Raw genomic sequence first — 19266 nt, forward strand, 5'->3', positions numbered from 1 at the left:
TGATATATTCCAGCCACATATACCAGAGCCAACCATCCCTGTCTGGAGCCAGTGCTGGAAAACAGACACTTCTAGGGTGATATTTATCTTCACAAAAACTGGACACTGAAAGTAAGTCAGGTTGATAATTTCCTGAAGTGCCATTTTATCATCACTGACTATGCAAAGCCTTCTTTCTATTAACTAAACCTGGAGTGATTACCTCAGATATCTCACTGCAGCCATATGAACTTGGGTGACAAAATACTTCTTTGATATAAAAGATTGTTGGGAGACCTGGGAACATAATCATACGTCCTGCTGCAGATGTTTAAGGTAAGCAGAACTGCTTCTTTCTAGTTATTTTATAAGAAGATAAGTGATGTTTTATTTAGTTGTATGGTATTTTGTGATGCATCATTTTGTTTGGTTTAGGCACTGTGAAAATCAGCAGCTTTTGTCAAGGCTGAATTAAATAGAGTCCTAGAAACTGGGAGAATTTCTGGCTGAAAAGTAGTATTTTGAATGATAAAAGATATTATTGTGATATCAAAATCCTCATTTCATACGGTAAGTGGCTGATCAATGGAGTAAGGTATGCACTTTGTCCCATATGGGTAAGCTGAGTATACAAATTCATACAAATGTTTGTAAACCTGCAAAGCATGGATGCAAGTCACCAGGTAACCTTTAGTCATCATGAGAAAGATGACAGCACTTCTAGATTTAAATGTCCTGAGTTGTTCTGCATGTCCACCTTGGAAGGGTGCTGCACTGGTATCTACAGTTCTTGTTGATGAAAAAGAGCTGAAGTGAAGGCACATATAGACATCGACTGTAGAACAAATGAGCCTTCATATGAGTCTTTTCCACAAATTCCTTACAATTTTGTGAGTCTCTTGTCATTATATAATGCCTTCCCCCATCCCCAAAAAATAAAATTCAGTTTTTGAATCGTGGATTGTTTTAATACACATTTCCCTCTTCTCTTCCCCACGACATTTATCAAGCTAAGCTCTTTCTGAATAAGGAATGCAGTGGCCTCATACCGTGTGCATTCTTCCTTCTTTCTGTCACTATTTTACACTCTTCTGACAACCACTGGAAGACTGCTAAATTCAACACAGGGCTTTATTCTCCTGTGGTATCCTCCCTGAGCAACAGCAATCCTATTGCAGAGAGTGGGTCTTTGTTATGTGTATGTTATGACTCAAGGACAATGTTAAGGTGAGAAAGAGGGAAAGAGGGAGATTGCACTTGACTGAATATTCAGAGTTTGATATCACGCAGAGGCTCTGTGTGGCAGTAGCTGGAAGGGGTATGAATTTTGGTATTTGATATATGGTTTAAATAAACTCATTATAAACTTCAGAAACAAACAAACGAACAAAAAAAAAAAAAAAAAAAAAGGAAAAAAAATAGCTTTGGAAAAACCTTTTGCCTTTCCATTCACCCTCTACACCAGGAATCCACTCATGGTAGAGGATTTCAGATGGCAATGGCATTGTTCAGTGCTTTCCTTTTTGTTACTAAATGTTTCAGCAACTTTCTCTCCTGATTTATAGCATAAATAGATACAGATCATTCATCTGTTTGCTTGAATTTTTCCACAGTCCTTCAAGAATGACCTCATATATTGAACCAACTGATGGGGATCGTTTAGGAAGGATTGTGTGGAAGAGTGATGGATGAAGGCCAAAGAAGAACATAATATGAAAATTCCTTAAGCAAGAAAATTCCCTCATGAAGCATTTCACACAGACCAGGCCTTCTTACCTTCAGTTCTGTTTTTCCCCTAGGAACGATTTCATAGCCTTCATTTAGAGACCGAAGTGTATCCACCGTACTTTGGCTGACATGAATTCTGTAAGCTGAGAATGGAAAGCAAAACAGCTGGCTCACTACACTGCATACACACTGTGAATCCCCACTACTTTGTATTGGCAGGGAAAACTTCTCCAGGGCTTGTTGGTGTGCTGTAGTTTTGTGGGGTAGAGTACAACAGTGATGGATTGGATCCTTCCAGGTAAGGTTGTAACAAGTACAGGGTGAGGGGAGACCTAGACTGGGGACTTCTTTGAGAAGGATAACAAACACAGTAAACATGGGAAGCCTTGCTCCTCGTAAAGATGAGAAGTGCCATTACAGCAAAATTGCTGGCTGGAATGAAAAATGTCATTATTAATATCTTTTGCCACAATGCAAAACTAGGCAGCAAGAAAGAAAAGAAAAATAATTGACTGAAGTTCTGCTCCAGGCAGCCAGCATCATTTGAAAAACAGGTGTTGGGATTAGGAGCAGAGAGGTGGGGTTTGCAATGAGACAGAGCGATAATGCGGCTGTACACGTAGATCCATCTGCATTTTTCAGTAATTGATTCCACCCAGAGCTGCTGTTAACATTTTAAAAACGAAAATGGCAAAGGCAGAGATCTTTATCAAATTCCCATCTCCCCAGTTTGTTTTGCAGCCATTGCTGGAACTCACTGAAATTTGTTGCTGTGCTATTGATGTTAACAAGCCAGGAAATATTTCAAAACTACTTTCCCCAAAACCGTTTATTGTTGTTGATGTTTTTAAGATTTTTTTTTTCCAGTGTCTCAATCCCATTCTGTTTCCCCTATAAAAAATGTGGGGGCAAACTAGTTAATTATTTTTTTCAGAACTATTAGAAAAAAGGAATATCAGTTTAAAGGAACTGATGCAGAGGAACACTGCACTGCTTCTTGCTTCAATTAGTGCAGCAGTAAGCTACAGTCTACAAATTAGTGTGTATCTGTACAGGTTTCTATTAGTGTACAAAGGTCATCTTGTATCTCCAGTGTTCGCAGTTTCCAGTCTTAGTGGGACTTCACATTTCTAAGGTTCTAAACCTTGAAAATCTTCATGTTTAATTTAATTGTTAGTCTTGATTAGTGTAGTTGCCATCACTGGAATTAGAAATGCGATGGTTATATGACAGAAGAAGAAAATTTGTAATGTTACATGCATATTACAAAGTAATTTCATCATGACAGTTCCTCAAGATTTCAGTATTAAATATCACAGATTCCCTGCTGTTTGTGAAGTAAATATATTAGCCAATCTATTAGAACTGTTGAAAATACCAAGAGAGAGACCAGAGAAGAGCAACGGTTAAAAATACACAAGATATTTTGCCTTTGGAAATCAACTTGTACTGATGGACTGAAAATCAAAAGTGAATTTGAAACTGTTCCTGAGCTCTGAGCATGCTCTCCACTGTATCATCCACAGCTCACCATGGCTTACAGATCCATGCTTCAGTCAAGGACACAGCAGAGAGCAAATCTATTTATGCATACGACTGAAATGCAGATAAATGCTCCTCTCCCATCGCCCCTTTTCCATGCCTTCATCTATGGGACAATAAGAAACAGCTGTCATGTAGCATTGCATTATTGGCTGCAGCCATTGGCTCTAGGAGTGAAGACTTGGCTTCTATAACTTGAAGCCATTGGAAAACTAAGGTAAGAACTTAAAGGGAAAATAGCATTAACATCAACTCATCAAGAAAGACATCAAGAATACTCAAAGGAGAAGGGAATCTTAAGGATTGTTCACAGAGTTTCTACTGCTGATAAATGAAGCTTTCACAAAACACACCGGTAAACCCCCCGAGTTTCAGGGCAGCATTATCTGTGGTCTATTGTTCTCTCTATCATGATAGAATCATAGATTCATAGGATATCCCAAGCTGGAAGGGACTTACAAGGATAATCGAGCCCAACTCTTGGCTCCATGTAGGATCATCCAAAACTCAAATCTTATTTCTGACAGCACTGTCCAACTGCTTCTTGAACTCAAACATCTTGGTGCCATGACCACTGCTTTGGGGAAAGAAGTGCCCACATTTTCTTCCCCATTTGCCTTATACTAGCCATGGCAGGTAGGTGCATTATTATACTGTACAAGAACAGCTCTGAATTAAGAGTCCTCAGCAGTCTGAAATCAAGATACAACTCCATGCAGGAGAAATCTAAAGCAAGACTCATATTCATTTCAGCTGATGGCTGACAGCTACAATGCAGAATGTGAATCACATTGGTTACTGGACCAGGCTGAACATTCTTTCGAGATTTTGCAGGGAAAAGAAGAGCAAAACTAAATGATCTCTTTGTCTTAAATATTGGCCTCTGAAGGCTTCAGGCTGCTTTTAATTTTGTCTTTGGACTTGCCCTTTTCTTGAGAGCTGATTCAGTTACAATGCCTATAATTAAGACGAACATTTCTTCATATCGTTTGAGAAGGAGGTTGTAATAAAGTGGGGATCTGCCTCTTCTCACAGATAAGTAGTGACAGGACAAGAGATAATGGCCTCAAGTTGCATCAGAGAAGGTTCAGCTTGGACATTAGGAAAAATCTATTCTAAGAAAGAGTGGTCAGGCATTGGAACAGGCTGCCCAGGGAAGTATTGGAGTTACTGTTTCTGGAGGTGTTCCAGAGCCTTGAAGACGTGGCACTGAGGGACGTGGTTTAGTGGGCTTCGTAGGGATGGGTAGGGGTTGGACTTGATCTTGGTGGTCCTTTCCAACCTTAGTTATTCTATGATTCTATGATTCTAAATCTGTCAGTAATCCATTCCAGGAACTGCTTCAAGTACTCACGCAGACCCGTGGACTCCATTCGTGATGCTGTGTTCACTGTGTCTCCAAAGAGGCAGTACCGGGGCATGGTCAGGCCAACCACACCTGCCACACAGGGCCCTGAAAAACACAACATCTGTATAAGCAAAAGTTATATATCTGTACATTCACAGAGTTCTCTGATACACAAATCTCATCTTTGACATCCTTTTGGATGGGATTCCCCAAATGGGAACACAGGTCTTTAACATGTGTTCAGGTGGTGGAATCATCATCTCTGAAGGTGTTCAAGACAAGGGTGGATGTCACAGTGAGTTTAGAGGTATGGTGGTGACGGGCTGATGATTGGACTAGATGATCTCAGTGGTCCTTCCAGCCTTAACAATTCTATGGTCAGGCCTACTACATCTCCCAGGACAATGCTTTGAAAACACATCACCTGTACAACCCAACCACTGTCTATACAAACCACGAGGCTCACAGACAAGCAAATTTCATCTTCTCATCTGGTATCCAGAAACTACTTGGGAATGCAAGAGAAGGATTTTTAAATATGTCTCTGGCCTTCATGCTTGGTAGAAGTAGTCAAAATTCAGACATTTCTCTAAATTAGGCATTGGCCAAAAAAGGTCTTTGGTGTCCCAGTTCACTGTCATCTGGGAGAAATTCAGAGTTCACTGAAGCTCAAGGACTACTGAAATCTCATTTTAAAAAGTTTTCTTCGACCTACTTTTCCCTCTAAAAAAGCTGAAGTTGAGATCTTGTGTCATAGAATCATAGAATAGAATCATACTATTTTTTGAGTTGGAAGGGACCTTTATAGCCATCTGGTCCAACTCCCCCACAGTGAACAGGAACGCCCACAGCTCCATCAGGTGCTCAAAGCCTGGTCCAGCCTCTCCTTCAATGTCTCCAAGGACAGGACATCCACCATCTCTCTGTGCAATCTGTTCTAGTGCTTCACCATCCTTACGGAGAAAACCTTTTTCCTTATATCCAGTTTAAACCACCTCTCTTTTAGTATGAAACCCTTTCCCCTTGTTCTATCACAACAGATGCTGCTAAAGAAACTGTCCCCTTCTTTCTTTTCGGCCCTTTTTAGATACCAAAAGGCTTTTCTGAGGTTTCTGTGGAGCCTCTTCTTCTCCAAACTGACCAGAGTTAGCTCTCTGGGTCACATCCCAGTGAAGCAAGATTGAGAATCAGCTTTAGAAGTCAAGAGATGCTGGCAGCATACTGGACCACCCTGTGTCCCCTCCTTGGAAAGGAAGACATCATTAGCTTTCCTGTCTAGCCAAAAGCTGTTTATTTTTCCTCAGTCTCATCCCAAAGACAAGATCCACTCCCTTCCAAAGTAGCTCCTAAAGAGCTGGTGCCAAGTTCTCGGGGAGAAATATGCATGTAGGATTCACTTGAACACGCATACACACAGAGCTAAAATGTGACAGCCAAGCAGCACGGATATATGTCATATGGGGCACTTGGATCAGCTAGTGTTTGGACTGGGCTCTGAAGGATGGGTTGCTAAATTTCATCACCCACGTACTAAAATAATCAAGGTTGCAAAATAAATATTTTTTAAAAAGTTAAAAAATAGAAAGTTTAAAAAACTAAAGTCTCAGCAGTCTCAGTAGATATGGAACATTCTGCAGAGAAAAGACAAGCATCTGTGCATTCTCCATTGAATGCATTTATGGCACATGTTTTCATGAGGCTCTGCCTGCCTTTTAATTTTGATTATTTTTCTGGGTTAAGATGTCTCAAAACTTCAAGGAAATATTTGTGATCTGAGATTCTGAAATATTTTGCCATGCAAGTTTATAAGAATTGTCAATATAGAACATCATCAGCAATATTTAAAGATACATTAAATACGAAGTTTTTCATAATACAAAATTTTTTGAGGTTAGTTGGGTTCAAGCTCTTCAGGAGAGAATCAGAGGAGTTGGACCTATCATGTTCACCAGATCTCCACTGAACACAGGGCAAGAGTTGACCCCCTAACACTCTTGGAAACACCTCCACATGGATGTCTAAATTTAAGTTCCTAATCAGTCAATACAGTCACCCAATCACTTCCACAAAGCTCACAAAGCTCTGCATCTCGAGTGGTGTGTTCAATTTTTGGTCCCTCATTGTGAGAAAGACACTGAGGCCCCAGAGTGTGTCCAGAGAAGGGCAATGAAGATGTAAGGGGTCTGGAGCATGAGTTCTGTGGAGAGTAGCTGAGGGAACTGGGATCGTTCAGTCTTGAGAAGGGGAGGCACCCCTTCTCCTTGCCTCCTTGTGGTGAGGAAAGAATTGTCTTCTTCTCCTGGGTAACAGCAATAGAAGGAGAGGGAGCAGCTTTAAGTTCCACCAGGGGAGGTTCAGGTTGCGTATGAGGAAAAATTTCTTCTCTGAAGGAGTAGTCAGGCATTAAAACAGGGTGTCTTGGGAGGTGGTGGAGTCACCATCTCTGAAAGAGTACAAAAACATGGAGATGTGGTTCCAAGGGACGTGTTTTTAATGGTCAATATTGATGGGAGGTGGATGATTGGACTAGATGATCTTGGAGGTCTTTTCCAACCTTAATGATTCTACAATTCTATGAAAGATGTTTAGGGTAAGAATATCTTTCTAGAGCATTGCCATCATAAAGGGATTAATTCAAATCCAATGTTAAAATGATAAAACGATTTCTCAATGTTGAAAGCACCCAAGAGTTAATTTTATTTGCTGCCTTCGCTGCCTGTGTGTGAGTTCCCCTATGTCTAGACTGCCTCAGCAAAGGGATAAGAGAAACTTCCAGAGATAAATCTCTGACAGTAACAACTTTAAAGGAAATTGGAGACTCTGTGATTTGAATGCATTGGCCTGGTTGTTTAATTACACAGGTTCTCCAGTTTGTTTTGAAATGGCACTTTTCCAGGGCTTTGGAGGGTCAGTTAGTAAGTCATTCTGGCTGAGCTTCTGCAGCAACTGTTGGTGGTGCCTTGGAGGTTAACAAGCTCAATGGAAATGAAGGTCTGCATGCCAGAGAGTCTGACCAATAAACAGACCTCCTTAAGCCTCCATGGACATGCTTGCCTTCTCACTCTCCCCAGCCATCCAGCCCCAACCCAGATACAGCCAGCACAGAAACAGCTGATTCAGCTAAGTTCTTTTGTACAGGCAGTTGAGTTGAGAAAGGAGAGCCAAGAATCCAGGGTGCAGTTAAAGCAGGGGAGAAACTCAAATCAAACACTGGTCTTTTTTTAGCTGGCTGAGGTGGTTGCCGAGCCGCTCTCCATCATATTTGAGAAGTCGTGGCTGTCAGGTGAGGTCCCGGATGACTGAAGGAAGGGTCACGTCACTCCCATATACAAGAAGGGGAGCAGGGAGGACCCGGGGAACTACAGGCCGGTGAGTCTCACCTCCGTGCCTGGGAAGATCATGGAACAGATCCTCCTGGACAACATGCTCGTTCACATAAAGAATGAGCATGTGATCCGAGACAGCCAGCACGGCTTCACCAAAGGAAGGTCATGCCTAACTAATCTTGTGGCCTTCTATGATGGAGTGACGGCATTGGTGGACGAAGGGAAGGTGACCGATGTCATTTACCTGGACCTGAGCAAGGCCTTTGACATGGTCCCCCACCACATCCTCATCTCCAAATTGGAGGGAAGTGGATTTGATGGGTGGACGACCCGATGGATAAGCAATTGGTTGAAAGGCCGCAGACAGAGGGTGGTGGTCAATGGCTCTATGTCCAGGTGGAGGCCGGTAACAAGCAGTGTCCCCCAAGGGTCTGTCTTGGGACCGGTGCTCTTTAACATCTTTATTAATGACATCGATGAGGGAATTGAGTGCACCCTCAGCAAGTTTGCTGATGACACCAAGCTGAGTGGTGCGATTGATACAGTGGAAGGAAGGGATGCCATTCAGAGGGACCTCGACAGGCTGGAAAGCTGGGCTCGGGTGAACCTGATGAGGTTCAACACGGCAAAGTGCAAGGTTTTGCATTTGGGCCGGAAGAACCCCAGGCACCTGTACAGGCTGGGAGGAGTGGTCCTTGAGAGCAGCTCGGCAGAGAAGGACCTCGGGGTCCTGATGGACGAGAGACTGAACATGAGCCAGCAGTGCGCTCTGGCAGCTCGAAAGGCAAATGGGATCCTGGGCTCCATCAGGAGAGGGGTGGCCAGCAGGGACAGGGAGGTGATTGTCCCTCTCTACTCGGCTCTTGTGAGGCCCCATCTGGAGTACTGTGTCCAGGTGTGGAGCCCTCAGTACAAGAAAGACATTGAGATTTTGGAAAGGGTCCAGAGGAGGGCGACTAAGATGATCAGGGGGCTGGAGCACCTCCCCTATGAGGACAGGCTGAGGGAGTTGGGCTTGTTCAGCCTGGAGAAGAGAAGGCTGCGGGGTGACCTCATTGCAGCCTATCAATACCTGAAGGGAACCTACACCCAGGAGGGTAGTAAACTCTTCAAAAGGGCTGACAATAGCAGGACTAGGGGAAATGGTTTTAAGTTGAAGGAGGGAAGATTTAGGTTGGATGTTAGGGGGAAGTTCTTTACTAGGAGAGTGGTTAGGCCCTGGAACGGGCTGCCCAGGGAGGTTGTGGATGCCCCGTCCTTGGACGTGTTCAAGGCCAGGTTGGACGGGGTCCTGGGCAACCTGATCTAAATGTGTATGTTTGGTGGCCCTGCTAGGCAGGGGGGTTGGAACTACATGATCCTTGAGGTCCCTTCCAACCTGGGTGATTCTGTGATTCTGTGATTCTGTGATTTTTGTGCTCCCTGACTTACCCACGCATGGTCACATGCATGGTCCATCAGATGTTCCCAGAACTGTGGCTCTCTACTGTGGTCAGAGAAGACAAAGCAGCCAGGAGGGACATGGACAATCATAAAGGTATTTCCTTCTTTTTCAGAGGTGGAACCACGTGCTCCTCTTGGCACTAGTTTTCAGAGAGCAGTTGGTCAACAAAGCTGGTGCTCACACCCCTTCTCCATCCTTTCCAGGAAGGTGTGATAGCCAAGCCCTCTTTTCCACAAGCCTTCCTGCTTCATGATGTTACTGATTTCCTCTTCATGTTTCTTTCCTTATGAGAAATGGGATCTAGGGCTATTCAAACTCTGCTTTCACCTTAGTGGTTCAGAGAACTGATCTGTTCCATGATCTCCACAGGCACAGGTGAAGCTCACTGGCCTGTAGTTCCCTGGGTCTTCCTTTCTCCCTTTCTTACAAGTGGAAGTGATGTTTCCCTTTTTCTGGTCACCAGGGACTTCGCCTGAAAGCCATGACTTTTCTGGTATGATGGAGAGTGACTTAGAAACCACATCACATTCCTTCAGGTCTTGGGATACATGCTGCCTAGCCCCATAGACTTGTACATCTTCAGGCTCATGAAGCAGCCTCTGACTTTCTCCACACTTACAATGAGGGAGGATTCTGTTCCCCTGAATCCCCACCCTGAGGTTCAAGTCTGTGCAAAATAAGATCTAGCTTCTGCTTCTTCAAAAAGAAAATGATCCTTTCCCTCTTCTCACACCCTTATAGCAGCACTTATTTCCAGATACCCAGAGTTCAGAAAAAGAAGAAAAAATAACCACAAGTAACACTCCCCCCTCCCAGTCACCTAGGGATAGATTTTTGGCTGATGCGTGGAAGGCGTGCTGCAGAACTGTGGCCAACAGGCAGCAGCAGATGTTGCATGCTGTATTCCTCACTTCTTGTGTTGAAAATGCTGCTGCTCCAGAGACTCTTGCTCTGGGTCACAGACACATCTGATTCCAACCATACCATAAAACCCACAGTATAAAACCCACAGTGTCTGCAATCAATCCTTAATACTTTAGACTTCTGTAAAGAGCCAGCTAAGAACCCCAAATTGCAATGAAAACAATGGGGACAATGAGTTGTCAGAGACAACTCCAAAACAAGAAAATACACAGTCTAGGGAGCTATGAAGTATTGATTTCAGCTATGCTTAAGTCACAGCTCTGTTCTTAGGGCATTCTGTGTGAAATGCTTCCTTTGTTCTTGTTTCCCTGTGTGTACAACAAGGAATTCTGTAATTGTGGTGCCAGAGCTGCAAAAATGTGGATATTATTCAATAATGCTAGATCAGACTCCTTGACAATCTTCTTCTTCTTCTTCTACCAGTGGCTGGTATCGTGTACTTGAGAGGAAGATGCAGGAAGTCCAGTGATGAAGAACTGGCAAAAATTCATTAGCGGATGACCATGATACAAAATTCTGAAGGTTAATATTTCTTCTAAAACTACTGACTTTTACAACAGTGGATGTCTTTTCCTCAATTTAAAATCCAAGCCATACTTTCAGACATATGACGACTGCAATCTTGCTGGTTTTGTTGTTGCTGTTTTTGTTTTTTTAGAAAAATTAAACACCATGCCAACTCCTTTTCTTTTTAAACAAGCTTCTTTTTTGTTCATTGAATAGATCACGACTTCTGCACTAGAAGACATTTATAGCATAACTTTTTGAGTATCTGTATCGTGTTCCTTCAGTTACATCCTATCTATAATAAGCACCCCCAGTCTTTTCCTTCAATTTGTATGGTGATGATAGGTAGACAGTTGGACCAGGTGATCTCAGAGGTCTTTTCCAAACTTAACGGTTCTCTGATTCTATATATATATATGTCTCCGTATCATGCCAGCAAAGATTCTGAAGCACATAAAAATCCACACTTAACAATGCAGCCTTTGCGACTAACATTTCTGATGTAGCTCCTGACAGCAACAGAATACAAAATTTCTCTACTCAACACCGAGCCATTTTTCTACTTTGGGTTTGCACTTCCTTTTTAATGACCTTGTTGCTATGGAAGGTTGTTAAGCATCTTCTAAGGGAAGATGCTTTGGGGTGAGCAAAGAGAAGGCATTCAATGCTGGAAATACAGTTGCAGGAGCTCTTTGATTTTTAGGTGCCTACCTGTGTGCAGGCCGATTCTTATCCTGAGGGGGATGTCTGGCATGTGTCTCATCTTGAACGTTCCCACTGAGCTGAGGATGTCTAGGGACATGTTGGCTATCTCAGCTGCATGCTTGTTTCCATTCCGTTTCGGAAGCCCTGAGGCAACCATGTAGGCATCTCCAATGGTCTCTACCTAGTAAATGCCACAGCATCAAAAAAGCAAAGAAATAGAAGATGTGAAAGAGCAGTAGAACCAAATTGTAGGAAGATGTGACTCAGAGATGGTTTGTTCCTCCCTCCTGGGTACCCCTCACCTTGTAAACATCATGATTTCCAATAACAGCATCAAACAGAGTGTAAAGGTCATTCAGGAGGTCAACTACTTCAATGGGTTCGCTGAGGGCTGAAATGGTTGTGAAGCCCACGATGTCACTGAAGTAGATGGTGACTTGGTCAAAATATTCAGGCTCCACAGTGCCACCAGTCTTGAGGGCTTCTGCTACTGATCTGAAATGGTAACACAAGAAGAGGTGACAGGACAAAATGCTGATTCAAAATGATAACAGAAGGAAGGGTGACAGAGCAAATGCCCTTGTTGTGGCAAGCCCAAGAGCTCAGGCACTCTTGCCTTGGCGTACCTAAAGGATCTTCCAGTAAATAGAAGGACTTACATTGCTGTAATAAGCAGTGATGGAAGTTTCTTGCTTTGTTTGAAAGATGCTTGTCAAAACTGGAGGTCTGCCCTGCAAATTTACTCAATTTGGGAGAAACATTTTGTCCAGTCTAGCTATATAACACCAAGGGCTTTTTGCCATCTAAAATACCAGTACTTACGGAGGAAGCATTTGTGATAAGAGTTTCTCTGTTTTCTGTTTTTCAATCTCTAGCTCTTCTGTCCGCTCTCTGATTAAATCTTCCAAGTTGCTTGAATACTGTTCAAGCATTCTGAGCATTGAGTCAATTATATTGGTCTTTTTGCCTTTGTTGATGGTTTTGAACTGGAAAATCAAAGTGGAGAGTTACTTCCCTATCTCATTACCTCACTGTAGCACTATAAGCCTGGAAAAGAACAAAAAGCAAGCACTTTATTTTTAAGTCACAGTTCTAAAGACTAACCTCCTCAATGGCAAAACTTCTGCAACAGAGAAAGAAGCAAAATGGATGATGAATTTGTACCACTAGCTATGGAAGTTGCCTGGACAAGCTGTTCCTCTGCAGTCTTTTTGTGAAGGTTAAGTGAAGCACCACCTCCCTTGGGATGATAAGCAGGTATGAGAGATTTTTTGGAGTCTTACAATGCTGTAGGTTTGCACCCTCATTTGTCCCATAATAAATTCTTTCTGACCAGGCTGTAGAATCATAAAATCAGAGTCATAGAATAATTTAGACTGGAAGAGACCTTCAAGATCATCAAGTCCTAGCACCGTCTTGACCTACCAAGTCCCACCACTAACCCATGCCCTTTAGTGCCATGTTCACATGTCTCCCGAATATCTCCAAGGATGAAGACTCCACAGACTTCCTGAGCTTCCCTGGATATCCTGTTCCAATGCTTGACCACCCTCCCCATTAAGAAATGTTTCCTTATTTCCAATTTAAACATCCTCTGGTCAACTCAAGACTATTTCCTTATGTCTTATCACTTGTCACCTGAGACAGGTGGTTGTAAGAAGTGATGATGTCAGTGTTGCTAGGGCATTGGCAATACTTACTTTTGTCTTACTGGTCTTAAATTGCCTTTGTACACAGGCATGTATGTGCACTGTTGCATGCCACCACACTGAGTTATGCTTGCTCCTCTTGACCTGAAAATGAGCTCTGGGACAATTTGGAGCATCTGTGGTTTTAAATATTTCATTAGGATCAAGAATGGAATAACGTGAGTGTGAAATCAATTATAGCATAACAGAATTGGAAGGTGCAAATTATGGATATTGGATTATCTAGTTTGATCTTAAAACAACATAGGAACAGTATTACTGGATCAGACAAAAGGCTTATTTTGCCAGTGGCCAGTAACAGATGTCCAGAAAAGATGTTCAAACAGAACTTGTGCACAATCATACTTCTCCAGAATATGTTCCCAAAATCCACCATTTTGCAACACAGAGATTTCTGATGTCAAATATTGTATTTTTGTGTTTAATAGCCCTAGATGATATGTAACTTGTGAAGAAGCACTTCTTTTTGTTTGCTTGGAGTCTGGATCATTTTATTTGATGCTTCCAGTTCTTGCACTATGCAATAGAAATGGAAAACAATTATCCCCTAATCACCTTTTACATAGCAGTCAAAATATCATGCAAGGTTTTCATATCTGCTTTCAGTTGCTTCTTCTCCAGGCCAAAGAGCTTTAGCACTGAAGATCACTCAGTTTTGGAACTCTTGTAACCAAGAAAAAATACAGAAGTTTTCTTCAAGACTTCAGAAGATGAAACAACATATTGATCTGAAAGCTACATGATAATTCATAGCTTTTTTTTTTTTATCTCTGTGAGACCATCAGGATAGGCATATCACAAATGTGAATACACCAGGCCCATATCTTTCCTGTGTTACAGCCCATATTATAGTCCTACTTAAGTCCAAGTTCAGAATATGGTGTAGATATGGCACAGTTGATGAAAACAAGCATCTAGATGCCACAATCTATAAAATAACCCAACAGCAAAGACAAGGCTCTAGTGTTCTCTCAATCATTTCCTGAGGGCTTGCTTACAAAAAACACTTTCCTGCTAAATATTAATAAAGAATTGCACCTTGTTCTCTGTACACTGACCTTATGAAATACCTCCTCAAAGGTGGGACGTCGTTCAGGAGCTTCAACCCAGCATTGCTTCATTACCTGGATGCACACCAGGGGGGCCATCTCAGGAGCTATGTTTGGGCGGCACAGGGGAGGTGGTTTCTTCACCTTCTTTATAATTTCTGTGGCAAAGAGAAGGATCCAAAGCACAATTAGAGATGGAGGCAATTGGTGAGGGTGAAAGACATGAGATTTTTCATCTGTTTCTTGCTCATTCCTTCATCGATGCTATTATTCTTCACGCTTCTATGGCTGTGTCAAACGAGCCTGGGGATTTCTGATTTCCTCTGTCAGGAGTCTCTTGGAGGATTTACAAGACAAGCAATTCAATTGCCTTCCTGTCCCTGGAGAGCCAGGTTACAAGCAATAAAGTGGCTGGATGAAGGAAGCTTGTGTGACAGATGGGTATGTGTGAGCCTACAGGCTTATATTTAATGAAATTGCCTCTGACTCTCTCCATCAGGATTTGTGGTCCTCTAAGACAGCAGAGGGTTACAGCCAAGTCCAGACAGGAAGGATACCAGCCGTTGACACTTCATCTTTAACTGGGAAATAGTATGTAGGAGGATTTCTGAGAGGCAGTGGGGTTTTGTTATTGCTTTTTAGCCTGACTCTCTGCTATTTAGACTGAGAGTAACCTTCAGGGAGCTAACTGTGCCTTGAAAAAAGTGAAAGGTAGAACTCTATCTTCTTGCTTAAAATACAACAACTGTGATTGTTTCTGAAGGTTTCATTTTGTGAAATTCTGAGCAGTCATCTGAAGTGAAAACCACTCTCTTTCTGGCAGGGACCCTGCATTTCCACAGCTGTTACCGTGAGCACCTAAAGCTTTCCAATGTTGACAGTTTACTTTAAAGCCCTTTAGGCCATCCCACCAGTCTCCACCAAATGAACTAAACAAAGCACTTGGCCCTAACATTTCCAGGGGCAGCCAAGGGGAAATGCCTTCCTCAGACAGTTTTAAAGTTCACACCATGAGTGAAAGCTCCTTGAGGATTAGGAAGAAATGAGTAGAAATTCATCATTTTATCAAGTCAGGAAACTAGAATGCATTTCAGCATCTGCTGGAGGTTGCCCAGTGAGGCTAGTTGGGAGAACACCTGCAATTTACATCATCCATCACATCATGGTCCAGGTACGAATTACAGAGCAGGTTGCACCATAGTTACCACTGTCATAGTGTTGCTGCAGCAGCCTGGGCCACTGTCAATTTTCCATGCACTGAACTGGCAGATACTGATGGCTGTACCCCACCTGGTGACTGTCCAACCTAAAATGGGCTTTAAAATGGGCATTCATTGAAATCAGCTCTTTTCTGACTGCTCACACCCCCTCTATAGCCAAGTACTTATGTCAACTTGATTGAGTGTATTTGCTCTTCCCATGCATTCTCAACAAGATTTGAACCAGTGAGAGTTATACCACGAGCAATTTCTAACAAATTTACCTATATGCTAGCTCTGATACTAGCAGACTTCAGCATAAGTCATCAGAGTCATGATGCATCACTTTGATCTCTGATGAGGGGAGAGAAACTCTTTAAATGGGGAATCAATTAAGGAAAAATAGATGGGTAGATGAACAAAATACGAAAAAGCCAGATAGCTCAAAAACCTCACCCTTCTTATGACAGACAGAGAAGGAACGATGGATGGTAAGCAAGGGAATTTCCAAGCTGTGAAAAATTCTGCTGACAGATTTCACTGCACCATGACGAAAAGTCAAGAGTGAAAGGGCACTGGAAGTGCTACAGCAGAGCTGGACAGCTTTGAAGCACCTGGGGAGGTGACCCACTGTCCCAACACCCCTGATAGGAGTGATTAGTCACTCAAAGAGTCTGAGGTCAGAAGTATGCATTTTGATGTTCATTATGGATGTTTTGACAAAAACAGCCTTTTTTTTTTTTCCCCCCTCCACCAAGAATGGTCATGAGAATGAGACATCATTTCCACATCAACACTTGATCCAAGGGGCTTGACTAGACCTTTTGCGAGTTTTCTGTGTAAAGCCTTAAAAAACAAACAGAAATTGTTGCTTACCTTCAGCTGAGAGGTCTGAAGTGCAGTACGGTGGGCCCCGAACAACAACTTCTTGTAGGATAATTGCAAAGCTGTAAATGTCTCCTTTGAATGTGCCTTTTCTGCGCATGTCTGGGTCCCTCAGCAATTCAGGGGCTGTCCAGAGCAATTCTAAACAAATCAAGAGCATCAGATTCTTTATATTTGGGCCCATACTGCTGTTAATTTCAGTGATATTCCCAATTATGAACTGCGTCCTTCATTTCAGTTATTTGATGAGGGGATGGAACATACATCATTGATTAGTAGATCAGGTCTTTTTATTTCTTGCAATGCTCCCAAAATACTATGCTTACATACAGTCAATGTGAATTTTCCAAATTTCACTGTCTTTATTTTCTTTAAATTTTGCTGTATCAACAACTTACATTCTATAACACCAGTCTTGAACTTCTACGTAAGAAGTCATCTCACCAGTGTCAAGTTTTAACTCATTTTCTGTATGAAAAGCATCACTCAGACAAAATGTTGGTGCTAAAGCATGGGTGTCTTGTTACAGGTGTTGCTCTTTAATAAAATAACAGCTTATTAAATACTTTAAGTAACTATTCTCAGATGAAAGCAGTTTTAGTAACAGAAGTATGAAATACAATAAATCTTCATAATTCTTTACTTCAAGTGGAAAAAAGCAGAGTTAAAACATAGCCAGCCTCATCAGCCTCTTCTTCAATCTGGGGTATTGTTAACCTGGCAACTGTGGGTAATGAGAATAAAGAACATTTCAAGTACTGTGATATTTTTAACATCTCTAAGGGAGGAGAAGAGTGGTCTTCTGACAACTGCGATAACTTAGAAACTGGAAATGTGGGAAACAAATCCAATGAGAGAGGGAATGAAGCACTGCATGCCACGTGAAACCAGCTTGCAAGGCTGTCATATGATCCCAAGGCAACAACTGCCAATTTCTTCTCACATGGAAGGAAATTTAATCAAAATCTCCAAATCTGACCCCATGAGATGCAGCCCCAAGTGTTGGGAATGTCATGTAGCAACCTTTGGTGACTGGAATATAGAGGGTCTATTTCAAAGAGTACAGTATCATCCTATGTTTCAGATAGAAGAAGAAAAAAAGCTCTTTGCATATCGCTTAACTTAAAACTTCAAAGACATGATTGGAGGCAATTCCACCTGTCACAGCAATTCAGGATTGTTTCAGATTTGAGATGCACTTAAATCCTTCCCCAACTACAACAAGCTTATGCTCCATCATTGCTTACAATAAAATCTCTGCTATTAGCTTTTAGGAAGTCTGAAAAAACTGTTCATATTCTTTCCTACAACAGTACACTGCATACAAGTTCCTGGATGTTGTGAGATTGAGCACAAAGATCTCACATGGCTACTGGCTTGCAATTGCATGAGCACAAACATCTACTAAATCAATAGGCAAATATTTCCCCAAAATCTTTCCTGATGCCACCTACCTTCTGGGGGTGGGTGAACATAAGGGCATTTCTGGGCTTCCAAGAGCTCATTATAACCATAGTCAGTGATCTTCAGCACAAACCGTCCATCCACAACACAGTTACGAGACTTCAGACGTCCGTGGGCAAAATCTCGATGGTGCAGATACCTGATTCCCTATGAAATACAGAAGAGACTGAGGCAGTTCCTTGAGATTGTATTAGCAATTAGGATTCAGAGACACTGAGTCAACCAGTCACCTGGGAGAGCATCAAATACAGCACTGGCTTTATGGCAAATGCAAAAGTTGGTTCAGGTACCACACTCTGGAATGATCCAAACCACACAACCAGCATTAATCAGCCCAAGAAAAAATGGAAAAGTTTTAAAAATTGATTAGAAATAAGAATTTGAGTTAGCTGTAATAGTGGAAAGCACTAGCACCTTTATGAGTTAGCTGCCTCCTCCTTTGTAGCCTTAGGAGCAATTGTGCCCAGGAGCTGTACTCTTGGATGAAGTTAAGAAGGTAAACACAAGTGATACTCAATGATTATTAGGTCAAGAGAAGCAACAGAGGCAATGAGAGATGGATGCCACGACCAAGGATCCTCAAGGAGGAAGATCACATTGTTCATGCATGGTTCTGCAAGTAAACCCTCTGCAAACCACCTTCCCATGACCCCAGCTCACTTTAATGGGATGTAAACACATGGGATGTATCTGGAAATGAGCGAGCACTCCTGCAAAGTGACTATGCATGTAGCCATCATATGACAGGAGATTTCTATGGTTTGGCTCCATGCTGGAAGCATTTCTGATTTATGTCAAGAGAGGGACTTCAGGAAGGAGGATTATGTCATCAGATTAATGGTTCCAGGCGATCAGTTCCAGCTTGATGGGTAGTTCTAACCTCTCATCCTGTTGAGTGGATGTAACAAAATAAGAATAAGAGGTTTCCATTAAAGGCCAGCGTATACAATATAATTATATTCATATTGGCTTTCCCTGCATTACATTAGTCTGAGAATCCCACAGTCCTGGATTAAATAGCTATGGTAATACAAAAATCACATGCAGATCGGGGTTCAGCAGGAGCAATGGATTTACTTTAATTAGATCCATCAGGAGGGAGGACTTGAACATCCAATCCAGTTTCATATCTTCATTTTTCAGCAAGTCTTCCAGGCTTCCTCGGGAACAGTACTCTGTCACTATGGCAAAGATGCCACAGTCAGAGAAAAATCCCAGGAACAGATTCACATTTTCATGACGTAGATCTTTCATCTGAAACAAAACAGTGAATCACAGGAGACCAAGCCAGCTAGACATCTGCTTAGAATTACCATGAGCTCTTACCATTCCTATGCTTCCAAACAGCCTTTCACACCAGGATCATAGAATCATAGAATCATTAAGGTTGGAAAGACCTCTGTGATGACCAAGTCCAACCCCAACCCATCCCCACCGTGCCCACTGACCACATCCCT

At 42.2% G+C, this 19266-nt stretch overlaps 1 protein-coding gene across 1 annotated transcript in view; it reads right to left on the reverse strand.

Moving 5' to 3' along the window:
- GUCY2F (guanylate cyclase 2F, retinal) overlaps nt 1-19266 on the reverse strand; it is a 42572-nt gene that overhangs the window by 9241 nt on the left and 14065 nt on the right. Inside the window, exons 9-17 of the mRNA XM_042862453.1 lie at nt 18887-19063; nt 17800-17956; nt 16337-16486; nt 14271-14419; nt 12326-12489; nt 11806-11998; nt 11510-11684; nt 4604-4702; nt 1756-1850 (exon numbers count right to left, since the gene is read on the reverse strand). Coding sequence (XP_042718387.1) covers nt 1756-1850; nt 4604-4702; nt 11510-11684; nt 11806-11998; nt 12326-12489; nt 14271-14419; nt 16337-16486; nt 17800-17956; nt 18887-19063 — 1359 coding nt within the window. The remainder of the gene's footprint in view (nt 1-1755; nt 1851-4603; nt 4703-11509; nt 11685-11805; nt 11999-12325; nt 12490-14270; nt 14420-16336; nt 16487-17799; nt 17957-18886; nt 19064-19266) is intronic.

The sequence above is a fragment of the Lagopus leucura genome, unplaced genomic scaffold (assembly GCF_019238085.1).
Source record: "Lagopus leucura isolate 7727_CA_CO unplaced genomic scaffold, USGS_WTPT01 Super-Scaffold_702, whole genome shotgun sequence".
Taxonomy (NCBI): Eukaryota; Metazoa; Chordata; class Aves; order Galliformes; family Phasianidae; genus Lagopus; species Lagopus leucura.